The 23,390-nt window shown below is 58.5% G+C and overlaps 1 protein-coding gene across 6 annotated transcripts; it reads left to right on the top strand.

Annotated features, from left to right (window-relative positions):
• Nucleotides 1–232: 232 nt before the first annotated feature.
• Nucleotides 233–23,078, top strand: LOC115517720 (casein kinase I). 6 transcript variants are annotated; one of them, XM_030320607.1, is made up of 12 exons: nt 233–320; nt 3,699–3,786; nt 11,606–11,716; nt 11,828–11,976; nt 13,726–13,954; nt 14,920–15,090; nt 16,556–16,704; nt 19,949–20,009; nt 20,817–21,009; nt 21,109–21,248; nt 21,991–22,056; nt 23,051–23,078. In XM_030320607.1, exons 2-11 carry the CDS (start codon nt 3,711–3,713, stop codon nt 22,005–22,007), a joined length of 1,296 nt encoding a protein of 431 aa, XP_030176467.1. In that variant the 5' UTR covers nt 233–320; nt 3,699–3,710; the 3' UTR covers nt 22,008–22,056; nt 23,051–23,078. The 6 variants fall into 6 exon arrangements, with proteins under 6 accessions (XP_030176467.1, XP_030176471.1, XP_030176473.1 ...); XM_030320609.1 differs by lacking the exon at nt 233–320 and adding an exon at nt 479–531; XM_030320608.1 differs by lacking the exon at nt 233–320 and adding an exon at nt 1,722–2,331.
• Nucleotides 23,079–23,390: the final 312 nt, after the last annotated feature.

The raw sequence follows: 23,390 nt of genomic DNA, 5'->3' as shown, positions 1-23,390 counted from the left end.
GGTCGGGCCCGGGGCTCAATGGGAGCCGGCGGGCGCGCGCCGGGCGGGAGCGCGCGAGCCGGCGGCGGGGGCGGGCGGGCAGGAGGGCCCGGAGGAGGGAGGTGGCGGCGGCGGCGGCGAGAACCTAGAGCCAGAGCCCGGCCGGGGCCGAGCGGAGCGGAGCGGAGCGCGGCGGCGGCGGCGGCGGCGGCGGCGGCTGGGCCGGGAGAGGCTGGCGCGCCGGGCGGCTCCGCGAATCCTCCGGCATCCGCCCCGGCGGGCCGCCCCCGCCCGCGGCAGCCCCCAGAGCAGCGGCCCGGTACCGGCGCCTTCCCGGCGGGGTAAATATTGGGGGGCCGCGGGCCCGCGGAGGGGCGCAAACCCGGGGGGAAACGGGGCTCCCTCCGCCTCTTTGTTTTTGCGCGAGAGGGAGGGGAGGGGAGGGCGGACACACGCGCGTTCGCACTCGGGTACGGGGAGGGGGGGCAGCCCGGGCGCCGCCCGCTCGGCCCGGCGAGGACAAAGGCGCGGCTGGGGACGAGGAGGAGGAGGGTGACTATTATTTTGCAGGCTTAACCGGGGGAGGCCCCCCCAGTCTGGCCCGCCTCCCCCTCCCCCAGCTGGACCCTTCAAGGCCCCAGCCGGCCGAGAGGCCACCCCGGGCTGGGATTGGGGGGACGCTGCCGGGGGGAGGGGGAGGTCCGGGACTAGGGTGCTGGGGCCACCCTAGACTGTTGATACTGTTGATTCGGGCTTCTCGGCCAAACCCTGGGCTTCTGTGTGTTTCACTGGACAATCAGCAGCGCCTCCCCCCTTCTCTCCCGGCTCGGGGCTCCGGACCTGGGGGTCAGCGAGGCTGCTCCCGTGTGTTGGATGGGGGTGCTCGGGGGGCGCCTGGGGGCCCTGAGGTGATGGGGTGTGTGGTCACTCAGCCACAGATTCTGTTTTCCTTTGTGGCGAGAAAGAAAGGGGTGGGGGTTATTTATCAGATCGCATTCTCCCGTTTCTGCTGGGAGAAATCCATGTTTTGCGAGTCTCCGTGGACACAAACTATGTTTTGTCCGGGTCTCTCTAGAGAGAGGATTCCCAAGCTCCTCTTCACGCCCAAACTCAAAGTGGGGTGAGCCCCCTCCCCAACTTTTCCCTTAGTTCTCTTGCTTGTGTTCTCAGCACAACCTTCCTGGGCACAGCCTTCCTCAGGGAGAAGGATTTGGGGAAAAGGGGATCCAGAGTGTCTGAAGTTACGCCCAGCGAATGCCTGTTTGGGGGCTCCTTTGCCTTACTGTCTAGAGCGTCCCTCCAATTTTTATTTTAATGGTCCAGTGATAAGGGCTCTGGCTGGGGGTGAGGGGGTATCAGAGAGTAAGAAAACTGTCCATGTGCTCTGCTGCTTGGTAGTTTGTGTAATTTTTTTTTAACCAGCTGAAACTCCGGATTTGCGTCTGCCTTTTTTTTTTTTTTTCTTTTTCACTTCGTTTTTTCCCCCCCCCCCCCCCCCATGGGAGAATCGGCAAAGAACTGGAAACCTTCTTCTTTTCCTGACTCTATCCTTTCTCCTTTCCTCTGGGCGGCTTTTTAGGGGACAGTGCTGGGACAGTCTAGGCTCTCTCTGGGGCCCTGCCCCCCGCCCCGGGTCTGGGTGGCTAGCGCCCAGCCGTGGTTTCCTGCAGGGCTGTTGTTTGCACCCTCTCTTCTTCCCTTCTCTGCCCACAGCCCGGTGAGTGGGGAGGGGCTGGGGGGTCATGTGCAGTGTATTTATGTAATTTATGTAAGACACCCAGACGGAGGGCGCGGGTATTTATATAACCTGGCGTGGGTATTTATGTAATATAGGATGCGGGTATATTTATGTTTCTCTCCTAACCTGCGGCTTTCCTGGCTGCCATGTGTGGTCTCTGAATTGGCGTTGGCAGAAAACGGACTGGGGGGGCAGTGTTTGTGTATGTACACACCCGTGACCCCCCCCCCCGTCCCCTCCCCCTCTGTGCGGCTCACGGTGTGCGTCTGCTTTTCTTTCTTCCTTTGGTGGGTACACACAGGTCGGTGTGTATGTGAAATGTGAGTTTTCTGCAAATGTGGAGAGTGTTCCGCTGGCAGCCGTGGCACCTCAGCCGGGACTGGCCAGGCGTGTGGGCAGAGGCCCTTGGTTGAGAGCCCAGAGTTTGGCTGGCATGGGGTGGAGGCTACTTCCTTGTGGCCACCGGGGGAAGGGCCAGTGGCGGCTCCCTGGGAGTTAGGTGCCAGGGCTGGATGTGTCTCCTGGGCAGGAGCTGTTGGCTTCTGGCCTCTGCGGGGCCAGAGAGCTCCAGCCTGGCCATCTGTGAACTAGATCTCGCCCATCTCCCCTCCCAGGTGGGTCTGGCTTTGGGGATAGCGTTTGGCATAGGAAAGAGGCAGGGCTGCTGTGCCTGGTACAGCTGCTTTTCCGTCTTCCTGCTTTGCTTCCCAGGCCTGGCAGGAAATCAGTCCTGATTGTGTCAGGTGGGGCAGCGGGAACCCCGTCTGGGTCTGAGGTGAGGAGACTGCCACCAAGTTGCTGCTGGGGAGTGTGGGGCAGGTGATGTGGCCTCCCTAGTTCCCTGTCTGCAAAGGGAGACCCCCGCCATATGAACACTCTGAGACGTTAGGGATCCCCCGTCTTTCTCCCCATTTGATAGTTCACCATCCCCTCTCCCCTAACTGTAGAAACCATCTCCTGGCCTTTGAGTTTCTTCTTCTGCAGGCCAGGATCCTGGAGGGCACAGGGATGGCCCCTGTGTCTCATGGGCTTGGGCACAGGATGGGGCACAGGAAGGAGGGGAGCTGCTCACATCAGCATCCTTCCCTCAGACCTCTCCTCCCACCCCAGAGGCCAGTGGCTAAAAACCTGGCTTTGGTTGCCTCAGTTGCTCTGTGGGGCCCTCTGGGGAGACCCTCCTTCTAGTCTTGAAGGAAGCCAACCCCAAACTGTCCATCCCCAAAAATACGTGCAGCGAGACCTGTGTGAGGTGCTTGGTGTTGTGGGAGAGGGAGGTGACTGGGTGTTCTGGCGGCCCCCTTTCCTGGCTGCCCCCTGAGTTGGGGAGGAGGCCCCTCTCCAGCAGGGCACACTGCACACTGGCAAGTTCTGGCCTCTGGAAAGACCAGGCCAGGCCGTGGAGGCCTCGTGTCCGGTTCCTGGCACTAGAAGCAGAGAAGGTTAGGGGTGGGGGCCGGGGTTAGGGTTCACCTTGTCCTTCCGTCCCTGGAGGTTGGAACTTGCCGGTGGTTGCCATGGTAGCACCCCCAGAACGAGCAGCTCCTGTGTCCCCCCTCCCCCATCACCCCCTTTGTCTTTGATTTTCCTTTCAGGGTCTTGGCCCTTTGTGACTGGCCCGCACCTGAGAGGCTCTTATTGGAGGGTCCCCAGATGCGTGTCCCCCGAGGAGATGCTTGCTTGGCTCTTTCCTCCCGGGCCTTATCTCCACTTCCGCCTTCTGCCTGGCCACCCTGACATGTGTTCTCAGCCCGCCTCCGCTATTGCTCACACGTGGAGGCCATCAGGCCACCTGACACCTGGATGCCCTCGGGCAAAGCCAGGCCAACTCTCTTCCTGTGCAGTGGGAGGGAGAATGTTGGTCTCCCGAGTTCCTCGGGTCTTTCCCTGGCCTTTGGTGGGGGATCTGGTGGGGTCTAGCGGCCTAGGCTCCCTTCCCGGCTCCCCGCTTCCCTGACCCGTGTGTCTCTGCTTCCCTCTGCAGCGAGAGTGAGTCATGGAGCTGCGTGTGGGGAACAAGTACCGCCTGGGACGGAAGATCGGGAGTGGGTCCTTTGGAGACATCTACCTGGGTAAGTGTCTCTGGTTCCGGCCTAGTGGTTTTGGGGCCCTGGGGACAGCGCCGGGGACAAGCAGGAGGGAATGTGGCAGGTCTTCAGGCTCTGAAGCCAGAACTTGGCCTCAGGCCTCCCGTGGCATGTTTGGGCCATTTTGTCCCCAGGGCCATCCCAGGTAAGGAGGGAAGCAGCAGGTTGTGGGGGAGGCAGGCCAGGGGGCTCCTCACGCAGTCAGGGTGGGGTGGGGTGCCCACCTGCTGCAGGCTGGGCAGAAGAGGGTATTTTTAGCTCTGGTTTCCAGCTGCAGGTGACCTGGGTCTCCAGCCGGGCGTGGGAAAGGCCGGGCTGGGGTAGCACCCCTGTTTCTTGCCTCCTGGGAGAAGGATGCTAATAGGCAGAGGAGGCCTGGGCCCCCTCCCTCTGCTTGGGGGGCCCCCTGGAATTCAGCCCAGGCGGGCTTCGGAATGACAATGACGCAGGCTCTCCCAGTAACCTCTGGGTGGGGGTGGGGGTTAGGGGTCTGGCCATAGCGTTCTGGATCTTTCTCTCCAGATGTGCTTCCTGTTGAAAGTGAGTTTGTTCCCGTGTTGTCATTTGAAACGAATCGCTCACCCCGTTCCCTGACCTGGCAGAAGAGGGTCTGGAGGGGAGATACTGTGTGGGTAACCTTGAATGGGAGTTGTTAAAGCAGGGTGGCCAGCCCCTGGGGTTTATCCTCATTCCTGTCCCTCTTTTCCTCCTTGGAAAAGCAAGGTAAATAATTTCTGTCCTGGGCAGAGAAAAGAAAGCATCAAGGCAGTGTGCTGTGCTCATCGGTTCTGAACTTGGGGAGGAGGGGGTTTCTCTCACCCAGTGGTCTGGGTCTCTGCCCTCTAGGGGTACGGACTCCTTCTTGGTGAGCTGCTGCCTCCCCCATCGGAGGGGACAGGGAGGGGACGTTCTCTGAGCATGTAGTTGGTTCTGGGCAGGGTCCTAGTTGAATGTGGTCGCCCCGCACAGCAGCAGCCTCTAGAGCCGTGCTGTCCCTTCCGCACACATCAAGAAGCAGGTGCAGTACCATTGATGGCAGTACCTGGCCATCAAATTGGCCACCCAGGGTTTCTCTTGAACACTAGAAAAGGCAGTCTTTATACCCCACATGAGCGAGAGGGTGTGACAGAACATGAGGGGAAGACGTCAGACAGACCCGAGTTCCAGACCTGGCTTTGTGCAGCTGCAGGAAAGTCGTGTGGCTGCTCTGTGCCTCAGTGTCCCCATACGGGAAGTTTGTGTGATGTTGAGGCCTGGCTGACCAAGAGCAAAAGGCACGGGGAGTAGTTTTTGGCACACGTGCACATCTGCTTCTAGGAAGCATCCAATCCAGGGCCTTCTCTTTGCAGAAGGGAACAGAATGGGGAGAGGCAGGCCAAGGTCATTTCAGAAAGCTAGTGTCCCTGGTCCATGTGGTGGGACCTCCCTGGGGGCAGGACTTCCTGTTTATCTAGTTTATTTTAAAAACCAGACCCAGATTTGCTTCTCTTTGGACAGGCCCTGATGTAAATTCTACCAGGGTGCTTCTCGTATGCCCTTGAACAGGTGATGACCTCTGCCAGCCTTGGCTCCCCTGTCAGTAAAACGGGGTCATGCGGCCCGCAGGGTGGTGAGAAGTCACGAGATCAGAGTGTGCACAACGCCTGCACGTGTTGGCCCAGCGGTAGTGTTTTTATGTTGCCCACCCCCCCCCCGCCAGCCCTCCGTCTTTTTTGGGATTTGCTACTGTCCAAAGGATTTGGGTCCCCTTCGGCCTGAGTGGAGGTGGGGAGCCCGTTCTGCCCTGAGCAGCTGCCCTGTCCAGCCTTTGCTGGGTGCTCAGGCCGAGGGGGTCCTGGCATGACGCCGCGTCCTGCTCATTCCTGGGCTCCTGCTAGTGTGGGGACAGTGGCGATTGTAGGGCCTCCCCGGCTGGCCTCGCTGGCTCCCTTTGTTCAGAGCTCTGGCTGCATTCTTGTCGCTGGTGCCTGTGCCAGGGCCTGACTCCAGATGGCCTCTGCAGGTGGGGTTGGGTGCGGCCTCTAGGCCCTGCTTTCCAGGATCACCCGAAGGCGAGTGCTTTGTGGATATGGCTTCGAGGCCTGCAGCTTCTCTTCCGGTCCCGCCTCCAAGTATCATAAGGGGACAACCAGGAGAGTGGGACCAGCTTTGTCAGGGCCTCAGGTCAGCTACACGGGGTCCAGAAGTGGCCGAGACTGTGCCCACTCTACCACCACTGGCTGTGCGCCCTTGAGAACTCCCTATGCCTCTTAGTCTCTGCTCCTCGGTTCTCAATGGCGAGGGGACGGTGCTCCCCAACAGGTGCTTGTGGGGGTGCTTTCTTCTGCACTTCCAGTCCAGCCAGGTCCCTGATTATACATGTGAGTCTGTGCTGGGGAGAATGAGCCCCCACGTGAGGTTGGTCACCCCCTCTCCCCACCCAGGACTTCCCCAGGCCCCAGATCCTAGGGCTGGCCGGCTCCAAGCCCTTCTCCGTGTCCCAAGTTTGTTTTCCAGACTGGCCCATCCCCCAACAGGGCCACTCTATCCAACTGCTGGGTCACCTCCACCACCCCTGCTCTGGCACTCTTCACTTAGAATTCTCCTCCATTGCCTCCACAGAAGGTGAGCGGTGTTCATCCAGGACAGGGCTGCCTCAGTGGTCCAGGGCTCACTGTGTATGTGTCTGTCGATTGAACGACTGAGCTGCTAGACAGTTGGAGTAGAGAAAAAAAAAAAGAGTCTTTGGGGACTAACATTTAAATCCTGGCTCTGCCCCCAGCTAGACCTATGACCTCGGGCCAGTTACGTCACCTTACTGAGCCTCAGTAGCCGAACGAAGGGAGCTCAGAGACAAGGCTTGCAGCTTCCTGATAGAACCCAGAGGCAGCAAAAGGGGCCTTGTGGTGGTGGGAGCCTTTGGGGACAGGCAGCTGTGGTGGCTTTCCAGCACTCTGCAGGGACACGAAGCCTTGGCCTAGGAGCGAGGTCCGTGTCCTGGGGAAGCGAGCGTGGCATTTAGTCTTTGACCTTTGGTGTTTTAGTTTCTGTGGGTGTCAAGGAGAGATACAAACAGTAGTCCTTGCGGGACTGCAGGAGAGTTCAAAGGAATAAAGGGCTCCTTCCCCTCTCCCTCCTGCACACATCTGCTGAATCATAAGAGGCCCCACTTCCAAAGTGTCAAGGTCTCTGCCTCCTGCCTGGCTGGGACCACAGTCAGCTCTTGCCTGGACAGTTAGTCGGAGCGGCTCCTTCTGGGGCTCCCTCGCCCCTCACATGCCCTTCCAGTCCTTTCTAATATGACGGTGGGTCCGAACGAGGCCGGGGGGAGTACAGATTTATTTGTCCCACAGGAGACATTTGGCAAGATCTGGGGACATTTTTGATCGTTTCAACTCGGGGAAGAGGAGGGTACCGCTGGCAGCTGGTGGGTGGAGGTCAGAGATGCTGCTGACGGCGCAGCAATGCACAGGACAGTCCCCACAGCAAAGAACTGCTGGGCCTCAGGTGTCAGTGGGAAGGCCGAGAAAGCCTGTAATAAAGGCATTCATACCTGGCCTGCAGAGTCTCAGGCTCATGGCCAGGATCTTAGCCTGGCATTTGAGACCCTTCTGATCTCTCCCTTGCTCACCTCTTCCCATGTCTTCTTCAGCTACCTCAAGCTCTGGCTGCACCAAACGACTCAGAGTTCGCTGCACCCCACTCCCGTCTGGCCTTTGCAGGTGCTGTGACCTCCCTCTGGCACAGTCCCGCTCATGCATCGGGAGCCCTGGCGGCCTTTCCTCCCACTGGCCTGCGCGTGGTTAGGACCCATGTGGGCTCACCTCTGAAGCCCGGGGGCCGGTACTTACCAAACCCAACTTTTGTTGAGCACTTACCGCGTGCCGGGCACTCAAAACACCCTCTCCCGTGCCACATCCTTACTGTCCCCCAGACACGTGTGTGGCTGTCCCCAGCGATGACTGTTGCTATGCCAGAAGCGCTTTACAGTTTGCAAAGTACTTTTTCTCCCGTGGCTCCCTGGATTTGGTCCTCTGTGTTCTTTTTCATTTTAATTTCATTTTACGGGGTTCAAAAATGAAACGACACAAAACCAAAAACCAAAACACAAAAGCATGCGAAGTGAAAGAAGCCAGTCACAAAAGATGGCACGTCGTGTGATTTCACTTACACGAAACGTCCAGAATGGGCACATCCATAGACACAAAGGAGATGAGTGGTTTTGCCCAGAGCTGGGGTTTGGGGGAGATGTGGAGCGAGTACTGAGGGGTACTGGTGTTCGGGGTGAACTTGTGAATATGCTAAAAAACCACTGCATTGTATACTTCAGAGGTGATTGGAAGTGTGTGAATTCTGTTCCAACACAGGTGTTGGGAAAAAGTGACCACGAGGAACCTGGTGTCCAGTGCGGTGTCCTTCACCCTTCCGGGGCTAGGGGTCGGCGTAGCCCTGTAGCCCTCCCGGGTCCTTACTGGTTTCTCACGCTTCTTTGCAGTGTTCTCTTACGTAGATACAACCAAACACAGATAGGGACGATTTCCCCACCTTTCTTTGTTTGTTTGTTTTTAAACTGGAAAGAGCAGAGAAGACATACTACTCTGTACTTTGCTTTTTCACTTCCTGTATCTTTGAGATCTGTCAGCTTGGGCACAGAGAGAGCTTCCTCATTCTTTTTCCATTGTATTCTGGGTTATTGGGGGGCCCTTCTTTCTTTAACCCGTGGCCAGAATGATGGCCATCTGGGCTGTGTCCACGTTTTGTTGTTGGAAACAGCTCACCACGGACAGCCTCGTCCCGGGCCTCTTTTGCACTCCCGAGTGTGGAGTGCACTCCCGAAGCGGGAGCGGGGATGCACCTGGGGCACAGTGCCCACCGCCCCACAGCTCTGCCGGGACAGCGCACGCGTCTTACTGTTGTGGCATTGCCACCAGGCAGAGGTGGGAGTGCTTTTTCAGGACCATGTGTGTTTCTCTTATAAGGGGGCTGAGCATCTTTTCATAAGAGTACGCCATTTTTATAGGAATGGTTTCCTCCTCTCCAAGTGTGTGTTCAGATTCTTTACACTATTTCCTTTGAGCCTTGAGTCTTTTTCCTACTGATACGTAGGAGCTCGTTAACGTAGTAGGGCCACCAGCTCTTTGCCGCTGCGAAGAGTTACAAGTATGTATTTCTTAGGACTTTGTTGCTGGTATTTTTGCCACAGAGAAGGGATTCCCTTTCTGGATGGGACAGAGCCCCCCCCCCCTTTTTTTTAATGGCCTTCGGATTTTAAATCAGGGATTAAAAGGCTTGCCTACCCCAAAGTTAGAAGGCAGTTCTCTCTTCTATTCCTCTAACGTCTCATTGTTTTCTTTTTTTTTTTTAACTTTTTAATATTTTTTTTTGTTTTTAAGTAATCTCTACACCCGAAGTGGGGCTTGAACTTACAACCCCGAGATCAAGAGTCACATGCTCCACTGACTGAGCCAGCCAGGCGCCCCTCGATGTTTTCTTTTTATTAAGCGTCGAGTAGGCACAAAGGAATACGTACAACAGATATGCATGGTATTGGGCACCCTTCCCCTCGGGGGAGGACGCGCCTGTCATCATGCAGGCCCCTGGCAACCCACTGTATCCCCTCCTCTGCTTTCCCCTCGCAGAGCGAACCACTGACAATTGAAATCGTTCCCTCTTGCGAAAGAGTTTTATCACGTTTGTATCCCTAGACCTGACACCGCTCAGCACTGCACGTTTTGAACTGTGCCTGCCTTGTTCTGTCTTCCTCTTTTTTCAGTTGAGGTGAAATGCACATAAGAAAATCAACCGTTTTTAAAGTACACAGTTAAGTGGCCGGTGGGACGTTCCCAGTGTCGTGCCGCAACCACCATTCCCACCTAGTCCCGAAACATTTTCATCACCCCAAAAGAAAACCCTGTACCCATTAAGTAGGTACTCCCTCTTTCCCCCTCCCCCGACCCCTGGCAGGCACCAATCTACTTCCTGTCTCCGCAGATTGACCTATTCTGGACATTTCCGATAACGGAATCATGCAATATTTACGCTTTTGCGTCTGGCCTCTTCACGTAGCATGTTTGTAAGGTTCATTAGCGTTGCAGCGTGAGTCCGGCCTTCGTCCCCTTTTTGGGCGGGTTAACATCCCACCGCGTGGAGAGATGCATTCAGTGTGTCCACGGGTTCGGTGCTGGGCACTGGGTTGTGTTCACGTTGGGTTCCTGTGAATGGTGCCGCCCCTTGCTCTCTTGTACTGAGTGTGAAGATGCCAGGAGCCGCCCGCCAGCCTTTCCTCTGCACTGCCCTGCGGCATTCCTCTCTCTGAGACTGCGTCCTGACTTGGCCGTTCTGAGGTTGGACCTTTGGCTGGTTTGGTGGTGTGCACATTCTTGTCCTCCTGGGGGCTCACATGTTTCTGGAGGGCACACACTCAGGAGTGGGCTTGCTTGGGCGAGGGTTTGTGTGTGTTCAACTTTACTAGATGAAGAAATGTCAACCTGGTTTTCAAAGTGGCTATGCTTGGGTGCCTGGCTGGTTGAGTCGGTAGAGCATACAGCTCTCGATCTCAGGGTCGTGAGTTCAAGCCCCACATTGGGTGTAGAGATTACTTTAAAAAAAATGGGGGGGGGGCCGCCTGGGTGGCTCAGTTGGTTAAGCGTCCGACTTTGGCTCAGGTCATGATCTCATGGTTTGTGGGTTCCAGCCCCACGTGGGCTCTGTGCTGATAGCTCAGAGCCTGGAGCCTGCTTCGGATTCTGTGTTTCCCTCTCTCTCTACCCCTCCCCTGCTCATGCTCTGTCTCTATCTCTCAAAAATAAATTAAAATGTTTAAAAAATTAAAAAAAAAAAAAAAAAGGCTGGGGCGCCCTGGTGGTTCAGTCACTTGAGCATCTGGCTCTTGATTTCAGTTCAGACGGTGATCTCATGATTTGTGAGTTCAAGCCCCACGTCAGGCTCAACTCTGACAGCCAGGAGCCTGCTTGGGATTCTCTCGTTCCTCCCCTCTCAAAATAAACTTGAAAACAAAGTGGGGGGGGGGCAAAGTGGCTATGCTCACCTACACCCCCCACCTTTTTCTTTTTTCTACACACTTTTGCTTCACTTGGGCTTTCTCCTGGTGTGCGGTGTGAACTATGGTGACTTTTCTCAGACGGCCAGCCGGCTCCTCCTTTCCCCTGACTTGAGACTCAGACCTTCCCTCACCCTAAATTCTTCTCGTGGTAGTGTTCTCCTCTGGACTTTCTGCTCGTTTGTGTCTTAAGACTACACTGTTTCAGTGGTTGCAGCTACAGTTATAGTGGCCCATCACTCAAGTCTAGCCCCCAGACCTCTAGCTCAGTCCACTCAGTATTGGAGCTGGGGAAACTGAGGCAAGGCACAATTTGGATTTGGGTCTTTGTTGAGACAGAGCCTTGCCCTGCCCCCTTCTCTCCTTCCCACACTGACATCCCACTGACCTCACTCGTCTCCGGCTCAGTGGCTCCCATTCACCAGGATAAAATTCCTTTTACGTGACACGTCTCCCTTTACATCTGGCCTTCCCGCTGCGCCGGCCTGTGGCTCTGTGACATGCCTGTAGTTCTTCCCAGCCCTCCCCTCACACATGCTGCCTTTCTTGCTCTCTGCAGTCGCCTAAGCTGGGCTGGTTCCTGCCCCTGTGCCCGCAGCCCCTCCACTTCCCTTGGATGCGGTGCTGGGCCCTTTGCCACCATTCCGGCCTCCCCCGAGGGGTGCTGAACTGCTCCGGGGCAAACACGAGTTAGCCCTGGCCCGGGGCCACCTGCCTGGCCCAGCGTGACCCGGGTCCCTTGTGCTCCTCCCCCGCCCCTGGCAGGTGCCAACATCGCCTCTGGTGAAGAAGTTGCCATCAAGCTAGAGTGTGTGAAAACGAAGCACCCGCAGCTGCACATTGAGAGCAAGTTCTACAAGATGATGCAGGGGGGAGGTGAGAGCTGTCGGGGCCTGGGGGCGGAGCGTGAGGAACTGGGCATGAATATGCGCATGCGTTCACAGGAGGGCCTACCCTGACCCCCTCCCCCACCCCTCTGGCCCTCAGTGGGAATCCCGTCCATCAAGTGGTGCGGAGCCGAAGGTGACTACAACGTGATGGTCATGGAGCTGCTGGGGCCCAGCCTGGAGGACCTCTTCAACTTCTGCTCCCGCAAGTTCAGCCTCAAGACGGTGCTGCTCCTGGCCGACCAGATGGTGAGCCCCCACCTCCCCTCCCAAGCCAGGGACCGTGGGCTCTGCTGGGCTTGCAGCTGCCCTCCCATCCGCTGCGTCCCCACCGTGCCACTGGGCACAGGGTGCCAGCTCTGCCTGCTGCCTCTGGAGGCTGCCACAGCGGGAGGCAGTGACAGGGCCATAGGACAGGCTTGGTTCCTGGACCGGGACCAGGGGTCCTTGACCATTGGCTATAGAATGGAGGAGGGGGTTAAATGCAGATTCCCGGTCCCACTCCAGAAATCCTGGGTTGGGCTCTTGGGGTAGGACTCTGCTCTCGGGTGATTCTAAAACTAGTGATCATACAGACCTGGGTCCCGCCCCGCTGTGGTGACTGTAGGAGACCGCTAAGCCTCTCGGAGCCTCAGTCGTCTCAGATGAGAGTCTCCCCTTCGCTGGGTTGTTCGTTGTGGGGTCACATGGGACTCCACACAGTGCCTGGACCAGAACAGATGCCTACTGATGAGCTCTCCTTGGGTCCTGATGCCCTGTTAAACTCAGGGGAGGAAAACTCTTTAAAAATATAAAAGCACAGAATTTTGGACTCTTATTTTATTTTTAAATTAGCTCTGCGCCCAACGTGGGGCTCAAACTCACGACGCTGAGATCAAGAGTCGCACACTCTGCTGAGTAAGCCAGCCAGGTGCCTCAAAAGCGTAGCATGTTGGACCCGGAATGATACACAGACCTCTTATTAGGCAGGGGTCAGGGTCTGCGGCTGACCTACAGAAAGTCTGCAGGCACCTGCAATTTTGGTCTAAATGTGTGTGTGCAGAGGAGAGTCGTCAGGTTCTCACGGGATGTGACACTCAATAAAGGCTTAGGAAATACTCAGCCATGCCAAGGGAAGCTGTGGATTTTCAGAAGCCTGAGGTCCAGAAAGGGGACTGACTAGCCAGAGGGTGTATCGTACGCGTGTAAGTCAACTTACCTTTCTGACCTGATGTTTTTTTTTTTATTTTTTTTATTTTTTATTTTTTTAATTTTTTTTTTTAATGTTTATTTATTTTTGGGACAGAGAGAGACAGAGCATGAACGGGGGAGGGGCAGAGAGAGAGGGAGACACAGAATCGGAAACAGGCTCCAGGCTCTGAGCCATCAGCCCAGAGCCCGACGCGGGGCTCGAACTCACGGACCGCGAGATCGTGACCTGGCTGAAGTCGGACGCTTAACCGACTGCGCCACCCAGGCGCCCCTCTGACCTGATGTTTAAAGGAAGAGAAGAGTCTGTGTGTCTGCCTGACTTGGGTGTCCTTTGCAAGCTGGGGGACAAATCCTGTCTTTTAGACTCCACCTCTGTCACCACTGTCGAGGCTTCATTGGCTCTTCTCCCTCTCCCCCCTTCCCCCGTCATTTGGTTGCCAGAACACCCTTCGAAATGCTTCTCTGACTCTGGCTTCAGGCAGCAAAGGCTTCCATGGGGGCCCAGATGCCTTTCCAGGTTTCATTTCCTGTCTTGCTCTCTTTCCCCATCTCACAACAACCTCGGTGAACTCCTCTTTCAGAATTTCTGTATCACTTCCTCCAGGAAGCCTTCTCTGACTTGCCCCTGGAAATCGTCTTACATAGTCGCAGACAGATCTTTCTCCCCTACCCGGGGCAGGGACCATGGATGTGTTTTCTGTCCCTGCCACCCCAGTCCTCCGCCCCCAATCCGGGGCCTGGCGCAGAGTGCTTGGTGAAGGCCCTTCCGTGGACCGCTTGCTGAATGATTTGCTGTCCCCTCCCCAGATCAGCCGCATCGAGTACATCCACTCCAAGAACTTCATACACCGCGACGTCAAGCCCGACAACTTCCTCATGGGGTTGGGGAAGAAGGGCAACCTGGTGTACATCATCGACTTTGGCCTGGCCAAGAAATACCGGGACGCCCGCACCCACCAGCATATCCCCTACCGGGAAAACAAGAACTTGACTGGCACTGCCCGCTATGCCTCCATCAACACCCATCTGGGCATCGGTGAGTGTCCGAGGCCCAAGAGCAGTGTGCACCCATGGGCTGCTGGTCGGGACCCTGGCTTTCTGTGGCCTGGATTTACCCCTCACCACCATCCCCCTCCCCCCCCCCCCGGCCTTTTTTTAAGTTTATTTAGAGAGAGAGATTGAATCCGAACTAGGCTCCGTGCCATCAGCGCAGAGCCAGATGCAGGGCTCGAACTCACAGACTGCGGGATCATGACCTGAGCTGAAATAAGAGTTGGACGCTTAACCAACTGAGCCACCCAGGCACGCAGTTCCCCCAATTTTTGCCCCAAAGTCAGGTCTTCCCCTTAAGAAGAAGAACTGTGGCGTAGCGAGCGCCTGAACGTGCCTTTTTCATCCCCACAGCAGCCTTGGAGAACGGGTGGGGACGGTCCCCTTTTACAGTGTGGGGAGCGCGGGCTCACAGGTGCAGCACAGGTTGCTTTAGGCTGTGCAGCTTGGTACGAAAGCTGGATTTGACCTCAGCCCTGGGTGATGCCACGCTTGTGCCCTGCCCGCAGAGTGGGCTGGCGGGGAGGTACCAGGGTACCCGTTATACGTAGTTACTGATTGAATAAGTACCTGGGCTGGAGAAACTGCCCTTTTCTTTCCCTTTTTTTTTTTTTTTTAATGTTTATTTGGGTTGGGGGGCAGTGTGTGTGAGTTGGGGAGGGACAGAGAGAGAGAGAGGGAGACAAAGGATCTGAAGCAGGCTGCGTGCCAACAGCAGAGAGCTCAGACCATGAAGCGCGAGATCATGGCCCGAGCCGAAGCCAGACGCGCCCCCAAACTGCCCTTTTCTGCAGAAGCGTTAATAACCTGCACCTGTTTGTGTTGGGGTTGCAGCAAGTGAGCGTGAGGGGGTGCAGGGGCGGTGCCCCCCCTGTTGAGGAGGGTGTCCTGGAGGAGGGGATCCCGGCCCAGGCGGACCCTGCCCCTCACCCCGTCCTCGATTCCATGCAGAGCAAAGCCGTCGAGACGACCTGGAGAGTCTGGGCTACGTGCTCATGTACTTCAACCTGGGCTCCCTGCCCTGGCAGGGCCTCAAAGCGGCCACCAAGCGCCAGAAGTACGAGCGCATCAGCGAGAAGAAGATGTCGACGCCCATCGAGGTCCTCTGCAAAGGCTACCCCTGTGAGTAGCCCAGGTGGGGAGGCGGCCAGCCTGGGGACCCCCCGAAGGCCTCTCGGAGGGGAAGACAAGGCCACGCAGCCCACACCGGACCGCTGCTGCCCCCCCGCGCCAGAACCGTTAATCGCATGCGCTCTGTCGCTGCTCGGGCCTCCTCTCCGGCCTCTTCTCGCAAGGGCTGCGTGTTAGGAAAAGCTAGTTCGGCCTTACCCCGGGAGCCTCCTTGGCTACCCGCATAGAACATGTCCCTTCTGACGCTTCTCCCCAAACGTGTGGGGTGTTACCCGCCCCTCGAGCAGTTCTGTGCGACACCAGCTGGGTGTCCTCTAGTGTAGCTCCGTTCGGCCGCCGTCCGCCTGGAGGTTCAGGGCTTGATCCCACGGGCTGTCCTCCTCCTCCCACCTCAGATGCCACTGACAAGTCCAGGTTGCCACCTGCGCCGTGTGTCTGAGGTTCCCACGCCCTGCTGTTCGGCTGGGATTAATTTGCTAGGGCGGCTCGTAGGAGCCCGGGAAACTTACCTCGTCCACCACTTTATTAAAGGCTGTGCTGAAGGGTGTGGACGAACAGCCAGAGGAAGGGGTTCATAGGACGAGGTGTGGGAGGGGCCCGAGCACAGGGGCTTCTGTCCCCAGGGAGTCAACGTGTGTCACCCTCCTGTATGTGGATGCGTCCAACTGGAAGCTGCCCAGACCCCACACCGTTGGGGTTTTTACGGAGGCTTCCTCACGTGGGCATAAACAGTCACTGACTCTGTTTCCAGCCCCCTCCCTTCTAGAGAAGTGTTTGGGGAGATGGGCGTGAAAATTCTAAGCTTTCTAATCGTGGCTTGGTCTTCCTGGTGGCCAGCTCCCATCCATCCAGGAGCCGCCGGGAGCCCGCCCAGAGTCGCCTCATCCGGAACAAAAGATTCTCCTAGTGCTCTTAGCGTTTAGGGCTTCCCCGGGGTTTTAGGAATCCTGTGCCAGGAACCGGGGGCAGAGCCCAGTGTACGTTATGTTTTCTGTTCTCTCACGAGGGGCTCTCCCCACCCCTGCTGTGGGCAGGAGGAGGTGGAAGTTTTCCCCCTGTGGCTTAGCGCACGTTGGGAGGTCCCATTGATTGGGCTCTTGGCTGTCCGTTGGGCTTGACAGCTCTTGATCTGCTATCTGCAAGGCTCCCAGAATGGTCGGCAGGAGCAGGCAGAGCGGTGACCTAAGGCCCTGTGGGGCCTGCTCACCGCGGGGGGACGCTCGCCCCTAACACACGCCTCCTCGGTCTTCGGAGGCTCTGCCCGCGGGCAGGGACGGGTTTTAGTGCCACCCGGACGCCCGGAGTTCTGCTCTGGTGCCATCTTGCTCCCCCCCCCCCCCCCCCCGCCTTAGGTTGAAAGTATTTGTGGGGACGGTGGGTGGGTGGGACGACACAGGCTGCTGGGCCGCCCGGGAGCCCGGGCCTCACCTTTTCTGTGCCTTGTGACCCCCGCCAGCCGAGTTCTCAACATACCTCAACTTCTGCCGCTCGCTGCGGTTCGACGACAAGCCCGACTACTCCTACCTGCGCCAGCTCTTCCGCAACCTCTTCCACAGGCAGGGCTTCTCCTACGACTACGTCTTCGACTGGAACATGCTCAAATTCGTGAGTCACGTGGAGGCCAAGGCGGGCTTGGGGGACTGGACGGGGAAGGCCCTGACTCACGAGGCCAAAGTGACCCAGTGGCGGGCGGGGCTCCCGAAAAACGGGAGCTATGAGCTGGACAGCGCAAGCGACCTCGCTGGGGTCCTGGAGTCCCCGCGGCCCCCCCCGCTCCGGCCTCATCTGTGCTGACAGCACGTGCCGCTGTGGTCAGCAGGGCCCGGGCAGGGCTCCACCTCCCACCAGACCCAAGAGGACCTGGCTGGGCCTCGAGTCCCTCCTGGGTGCTCTCGGTGGGGCGTGGGTGGCGCTGGCGGGCCCCCCCGCTGTCCTCATTGTCGCCTACACCACCCTGCTCTTGTTCTGCACGTCCCAGGCGGCTGCCTTCACCGTGGCCCCTCTGGCCAGCCTGGACCCATTCATTGTGGTTTCTTTCTTCCTGGTCATGGGACCCTGGGTGTTGCTAGGCGGTTGCTCTGTCTCCCTCTCTTAAGGGTCTTGGGGGTAGGGTGGGGAGAAGCGTGCGCCAGCCATGCCCCGGAGCTCCGGAATCTGTGAAATTGTGTGTCTTGTTTCACATCTCTTCTGGAAAAGGGGGCTTCCTCGAGCCAGGCTCAGCCCCGTGACAGCGAAGCTATTGCACTGCCCTGCCCCCGCCCCTGTCCCTGTGCCGGGCCCACGTACCCACCCTCTTACTGGTAAGGACCCTCTGAGGCCTGGCCTTTCCAAGATTTACCGCTTGGCTGGGCAAGCACAAGAGGCTGAGCCTCTGCTGTGCTCTCTGTCCCTTCCAGGTGCCCGGCGCCCCTGGGCACCCAGGGCCCTCCAGATAGGCCCGTGGAGGAGGTGGAGGAGCTGCCCCCCCAAAACTACTGGCCCGTGGTCTGGACTCCAGGGCCCCAGTTCTGACGTCACCAGGTGTGTCTGAGCCCATCGGGGCCAGGCCTGAGGAGGTGTCCCTTGGCGTGGTGGGGTGCGGTGGAGAGGGGGTGGTGGAGAAGGCCCTGCCGGGAGCTTCTTGGGGATGAATCAGCAGCTGCCTGACGAACAGAGCCTGAAGGAGGGATGATGTTCACCCGCCCCGGAGGGCCTGGTGGGAACGGGCGCCGGGAGCGGCTTCAGCAAGACCCTGACGGTGGCCTCTGTATCGAACCTGAACTCATTAAACGCCCCCCACCTGTACTGCGCTCCATCCTGGTGTGCCTGTCCTTTCGTGGCGGATCCCCTCGGCTCGCTCTGCCAGACGCTCAGGACGCGAGGCCTTATTCTCTTGGACGCTGGGGTCGGCGCTGGGTCTCGCGCCCCTCTTCTCTCTGGGTCTCAGGCAGTGGCCTGGTACCGTTCCCTGAGGAGTTCGACAGAGGTCGGGCAGAGAACAGCGGTCTCACAGGCCAAGGGACCCGAGGGGTAGGGGTGGGAGATGGGCAGTGGGGCACCTTACAACCCAGACCTTGCAGCCGGGAGTGTGGCCGAGGGCCGGCTCTTCTCGCCGGAGGGCGTTGCTCGAGGCATCTGGCCGCCGGGCACTCACTCATCTTTGTGGAAAGTCATTCCTGGGTCTGGTTCGGGGATGGGCTCGGCCCTTCCTCTCCGTGTAGCTCCAAGAACGGGTTTTACATTGTCTCGGCTTGTGCCAGGCAGTATGGTAGCCCCTGGCTCCGTGTGGCTGATTTTTAATGAATTAAAACGAAAGCTGAAAATGTAGTCCCTCAGTTGCATTTGCTACATTTCAAGCCCTCAGGAGCCACAAGCGGCTGGTCAGTGGCTACCATATCCAGCAAGGTAGACGTGAACCTTTCCGTCATCACAGAAAGCTCTGCTCTAGATGGCTCCTCACAGAGCCTCTCGTGGGACCATCTGGCTGGCGACATCTCACGTCAAGCCAGGCCAAGAGCACCCTCCCCGCTCACTGCTGCCACTCCGAGCCCTTCCTGGGGTCCCTTGAGAGGCAAGCTCTCGAGTCGGAAGCTGAGCAGAGGTGCCAGCAGCCTCATTCTGCACCGATCTCTGACTCGGCCTGGGCTGGATCAGCGGGCGCCTTTGACGCCGTCACCGTGGTGAGCTCGACCGTCTTCACCTGCCCTTTGGCGGAAGCATCTGCAGACCTGTGACGGGGACCTTCCGTGCCTTCACCTCAAGGCCAGGCCCCCCGGTGCCGTTACCAGCACCTACCTGCAGACCGGACACCGTGCTGGGCACAGAGGGCCACGGGAAGGATCTTGCCCTTGACTGAGAGCTTCTCTCCCTGAAGTGGCCGCCCCGTTCAGCATCAGGGCCCTGGAATCCCTGGATACCTGGAGCCTGGGACATTGCTCTCAGCACACAGAGCCGCTGTGTTCCAAGGTCCAACCAGCAGGCCAGGAGGATACTCCATATAGCCAAGGACAGGGGTCCACACGACAGGGCTGGATGCTTGTGTGACTTTGATGTTGACCTTTTGTGTTTTCTGTGGGCAAATAAAAGCCAAGAAACCTCCCCGGTGTGCATTTCTTGAGGCATCACTGGTTAGGTGGAAACGTGGAGAATAGCTCCTCCTGCTTCGGGCCTGGCCTTGGCCCGAGACCGCTGGGGTCACAAAGGGCAGGGTCTCCAGCCCTCTGCTCAGTCGGTCGCCCCAAGGCTGTGCCCCTCCGAAGGGACCACTTGACTTCATCAGCCTCAGTTCCCCCAGGCAGGGGATGAACACATCCCTGGCCTGCCCTCAGGAGGTTTCCTGAGCGGCGCTGCGGCTCTTCTCACAGGCTTCCTCTCGTTCTGGCTGAGTTGCTCTCAGCCAGCTTGTCGCTGAGTGGGCAGGAGCCCGGGAGTGGAGAGGGGGTGGAGACTGGGAGTCAGGAGGTTGAACCCTGGTGGTTCCAGGCCTGCCTGCACAGGCCTGTGGGCGGGCGGGCTGGGCATGCGCATCCCTAAGATGTCCTACAAGGTCCTCTGGGGTGCGGAGCGCAGAGCAGAGCCGGGTGGCAGAGGCCTGGATTCAGATCCCGGCTCTACCCTGAGCTGTGACCCCACGTAGGTCATGAGGACTGCTTGGGCCTCAGTTCCTCACTAGGATTCAGGGATCATTCTGATCCCTAGTCCCTACCTCTTGGAGTTGCTTCAAGGCCGCGGCCGTCCCCAGCCGTCATTTCCCAAGGACAGCAGGGCCTTCTCGGCCATTTCCCTGGGAGAGACACGGGGTTGCAGGAGCCTGCACCCCGTGGCCTGTGAGCAGGCCCCCCCACTCAGCCTGCAGCTCTCTTCTCCACAGATGCGGCCCCCCTCCTGCCAGCCCCCTGCCCTTCCCTGTGGACGACCCCAGGACCAACTAGGTAACGCGGCCGGGTGCCGCTCCCACGCCGGGCTCCTTTCTCTGGGCCTTTCTCCTTTCCTCCTGCACTGGGCGGGGGCAGCAGCTGGAGGGCAGGCCCTGGGGGCTCATGTTCCCCCTTCTGCCCCAGCCTGCCTGTTGGGCCTCTATTTCTTCTATGGGGCATCTAGCCCGTTCTTTCTCGAGCTCCCCCTGAGCTCTTGTCTTGTCCCAGGGCCGGCAGCATCTGTGTGAGTCCCTGGGCCTCCCCCACAGCACCTGCCAAAAGTCACTGCCAGGTCCAGGGACAGGGGAAGAAGAGCCTTTGACAAGATCCCCTGGCTGGCGCCCTGGTCCAAGTGCTGGCCCTGCCTTTAGCTAGCCTGTTACTCCTTCTCTGGGTCTCTGAACACCTGCTCTGCTCTGTTTGGAAACCTGGAGGGGCCAAGGGCTTCTGAACACAGTAGGGGCCCAGGTTGGGAGGGCCAAGGAGTGCCCTTGGTCTTTGTGGGGCATTAGCCCTCTCGGCTCTGCTTCGGCCCCATGAGACCAGGGCAGAGTGACCTCCCTCTGCTTCTCAGACCCAGCTTCCTCCTCCTTCCGGGCGGTCGTGTGGCTTCGTTTCTCTGTACTGTGTGATCGCGGGTCATTCCCAGGCTTCTCGGGCTTCCTGCCTGGTGGGGAGGAGGTTGGACCAGAGGGTTTCTGAGCTGCGTCTCCCCCAGGTGCCCGCCTGGCCTCCTTCCCTGTGCTCTGCCCTGCGTGAGTGCCGGATCTCAGAGCACCCTGAGCTCACAGGGGCTGACCAAGTCTCATCTCCTCCCCACAGGGCGCAGCCCGGAACCCCGAGGACGTGGACCGGGAGCGGCGAGAACACGAGCGCGAGGAGAGGATGGGGCAGCTCCGGGGGTCCGCCACCCGGGCCCTGCCCCCTGGCCCGCCCACGGGGGCCACCGCCAACCGGCTCCGCCCTGCTGCCGAGCCTGTGGCTTCCACCCCAGCCTCCCGCATCCAGCAAGCTGGTGAGCGGGGACCTTGTGTGGTGGGCCGGACCCGGGGGGTGCCGGGGGCCCCCGGGGACCCGGACACTGAGGGTGGCTTCCCCCCGCCTCACCCTCTAGGCAATACTTCTCCCAGAGCGATCTCACGAGTCGACCGAGAGAGGAAGGTGAGCATGAGGCTACACAGGGGTGCGCCCGCCAACGTCTCCTCCTCCGACCTCACTGGGCGGCAAGAGGTCTCCCGGATTTCAGCCTCACAGGTGAGCCGCCCTCTCTGCAGTCCTCCCGCACCTCACCACTACGCCACAGGGCCTTGGCCTGGTGGGAGTCCGGGCCCGGGCTTCTGTTCTCCCCCCTGCGATAACCTTGGAGCAGCCCCTTTTGTTGAGCAGGGACTTGGCTTCCTTTAATCACTCTGAGGTCAGCTTAGCCCCACTGACCAAAGTAGACTGAGGCTCAGAGAAGTAGGTCGCCCCAGCAGGTGGTGGAGCTGGGATCCTGCCTTCACTACCGGGGCCCGGCCTGGGTGGGCAGCAGGGGAGCTCACAGAGCAGGGGCTCGTGGTCCCTGCCATCAGGAAGCCTCCCTCGGGTCAGGGTCAGCACAGGAGTGAGAGGTGGGCAGATCCCGTCTGGTGGCCTCACTCAGGACCATGTTTGGACTGGGAAGGTTAGGAAGGGGCAGTCCGCGGTGGCCCAGGGAAGGTGTCTCGGCAGAGTGGGGCAGGATACCTCCTCTGGTCCTTTTGTCTGCCGTGGGAGGGGCTCGGTGCGCCGCGAGCTGGGAGTCTGGTGCCTTGCCTCTCTAGGCAATGTTCTTGGCTACAAAGCAGCTACATCCTAAGGTTGTTGAGATCACACAGCCCTGCCCTTTGCTCCAGGGGCAGGGGCTGGGGCCGGGGCCGGGGCCGGGGTGCGTGGAACTCCACAATGGGAAGAGATTTGCCAGGTTACCATTACTAGCAGCTGATCTCCTCCCCCCGCTGTGCCTCTTCTCCCAAAGACAAGCGTGCCATTTGACCATCTCGGGAAGTGAGGAGGAACCGCCATCCGACCAGTATTTGCTTAGGTGAGTCCGTATCTGCTGTGGATACATCCCAGCCAGGTCTAGAAACGCCCCTGGCCCCAGGAGGAGACGAATCTATGTTGTGGGGTACGGCGGGGAGTGGCAGGGACCCCTAAAACCAAGAGCTCTCAAGAGAATTTAAAACCTCGGAGCCACTTGATTCAGATTCAGGCTTTCAGTAGGCCCGGCCCACACCAGCTAATTTCTGCCAGAAGACTCTTTGCCGTTAGGCCGGTCATCCATCTGCCCACCCCGCCTCCCCTGCCCGCCTCTTTGCCCTAAAGTTGTCCGGAAAGTTAGTTCCTAGCAGAGAGAGTCTCCGGACCCAAACCCTGACCTCCCCTGGGGCTTTAGTCCTGCCTGTCCCAGCCCTCGGGCTGTTTTTAAACACTTCTTTCACACAAAGCACTAGAATAGGGACTTAGGAGTACTTAGGAGTCTACGTGCTGGAATAGAAGGCGCTTGGTGGCCTCCACAAGCCCTCTGGCCAGTGTGAACCTCGATGGGAGTTTATGACCATGTGTGGTCTTCAGGTGGTGGACAGCAGGCCTCTGCTCTGGGGCCTGGCTTGGGGAAGGGGAGGTGGAGATTCTTTGGGGGCATGTGAGGGGAAGGTCCCAGCTCCCCGGGGAGTATGTACATTTCAGGGGGCTCCGCCAGCTTGGCCTCACACCAGGACGCCCTGGGCGCGATTTGCTTTGCAGAAATTCGTTCCAGAGACCGAGCTGGGACCTAAAACAGGGCTTACCTTCGTCGGATCTCAGGTCCAGGGACCAGTCCTTCCGTGGCAGGGTGGGGCAGATGTGTGGCCACTCAGCAAGAGAACAGAGGAGGGAGAGAGATTGTGTTCTTCCTGTGAAAATGGAGCACCCGCTGTGTGCCCCAAAGAGGGTCCCGTTCAAAGCCTCAGGTCAAGAGCGCAGGAACTGCAGGTGGTCTGGCGGATGGGTGGCCAGAGGCAGACATGCGCCTGATCTGTCTTTTCTCCTCCTTCTAGTGTCTTCACTGTATTTTCTTTTAAAAAACAACAACAACAAAAAGATGGGGGAAAAAACCACTCAAAAGAACAAAAAGGAAAAAAAAAACTCAGCATAAAACCGACGATGGATTTTATTCTTTTAATTTTTTTTTTTTTCTTTTCTTTTCTTCTTTTTTTTTTTTTTTTTTTTTTTCCTGCCAACGGCAAGAAGATGGGAAACCTTCAGCACAGCGGATTCTTGTCCCTCCGCATTTGCCACTGTCCACAACCTTCAGGCTCCCAAATGCTCCCCCAGACACTGGGCTCCACGTGCCAGACGCCAAGGCCCCGCCCCAGCCAACACAGACACCAGCCGGGA

The sequence above is a fragment of the Lynx canadensis genome, chromosome B4 (assembly GCF_007474595.2).
Source record: "Lynx canadensis isolate LIC74 chromosome B4, mLynCan4.pri.v2, whole genome shotgun sequence".
NCBI classification, from domain to species: domain Eukaryota; kingdom Metazoa; phylum Chordata; class Mammalia; order Carnivora; family Felidae; genus Lynx; species Lynx canadensis.
Note: the sequence above shows the minus strand (reverse complement) of the source record. Positions and strands in the feature narration are given on the sequence as shown.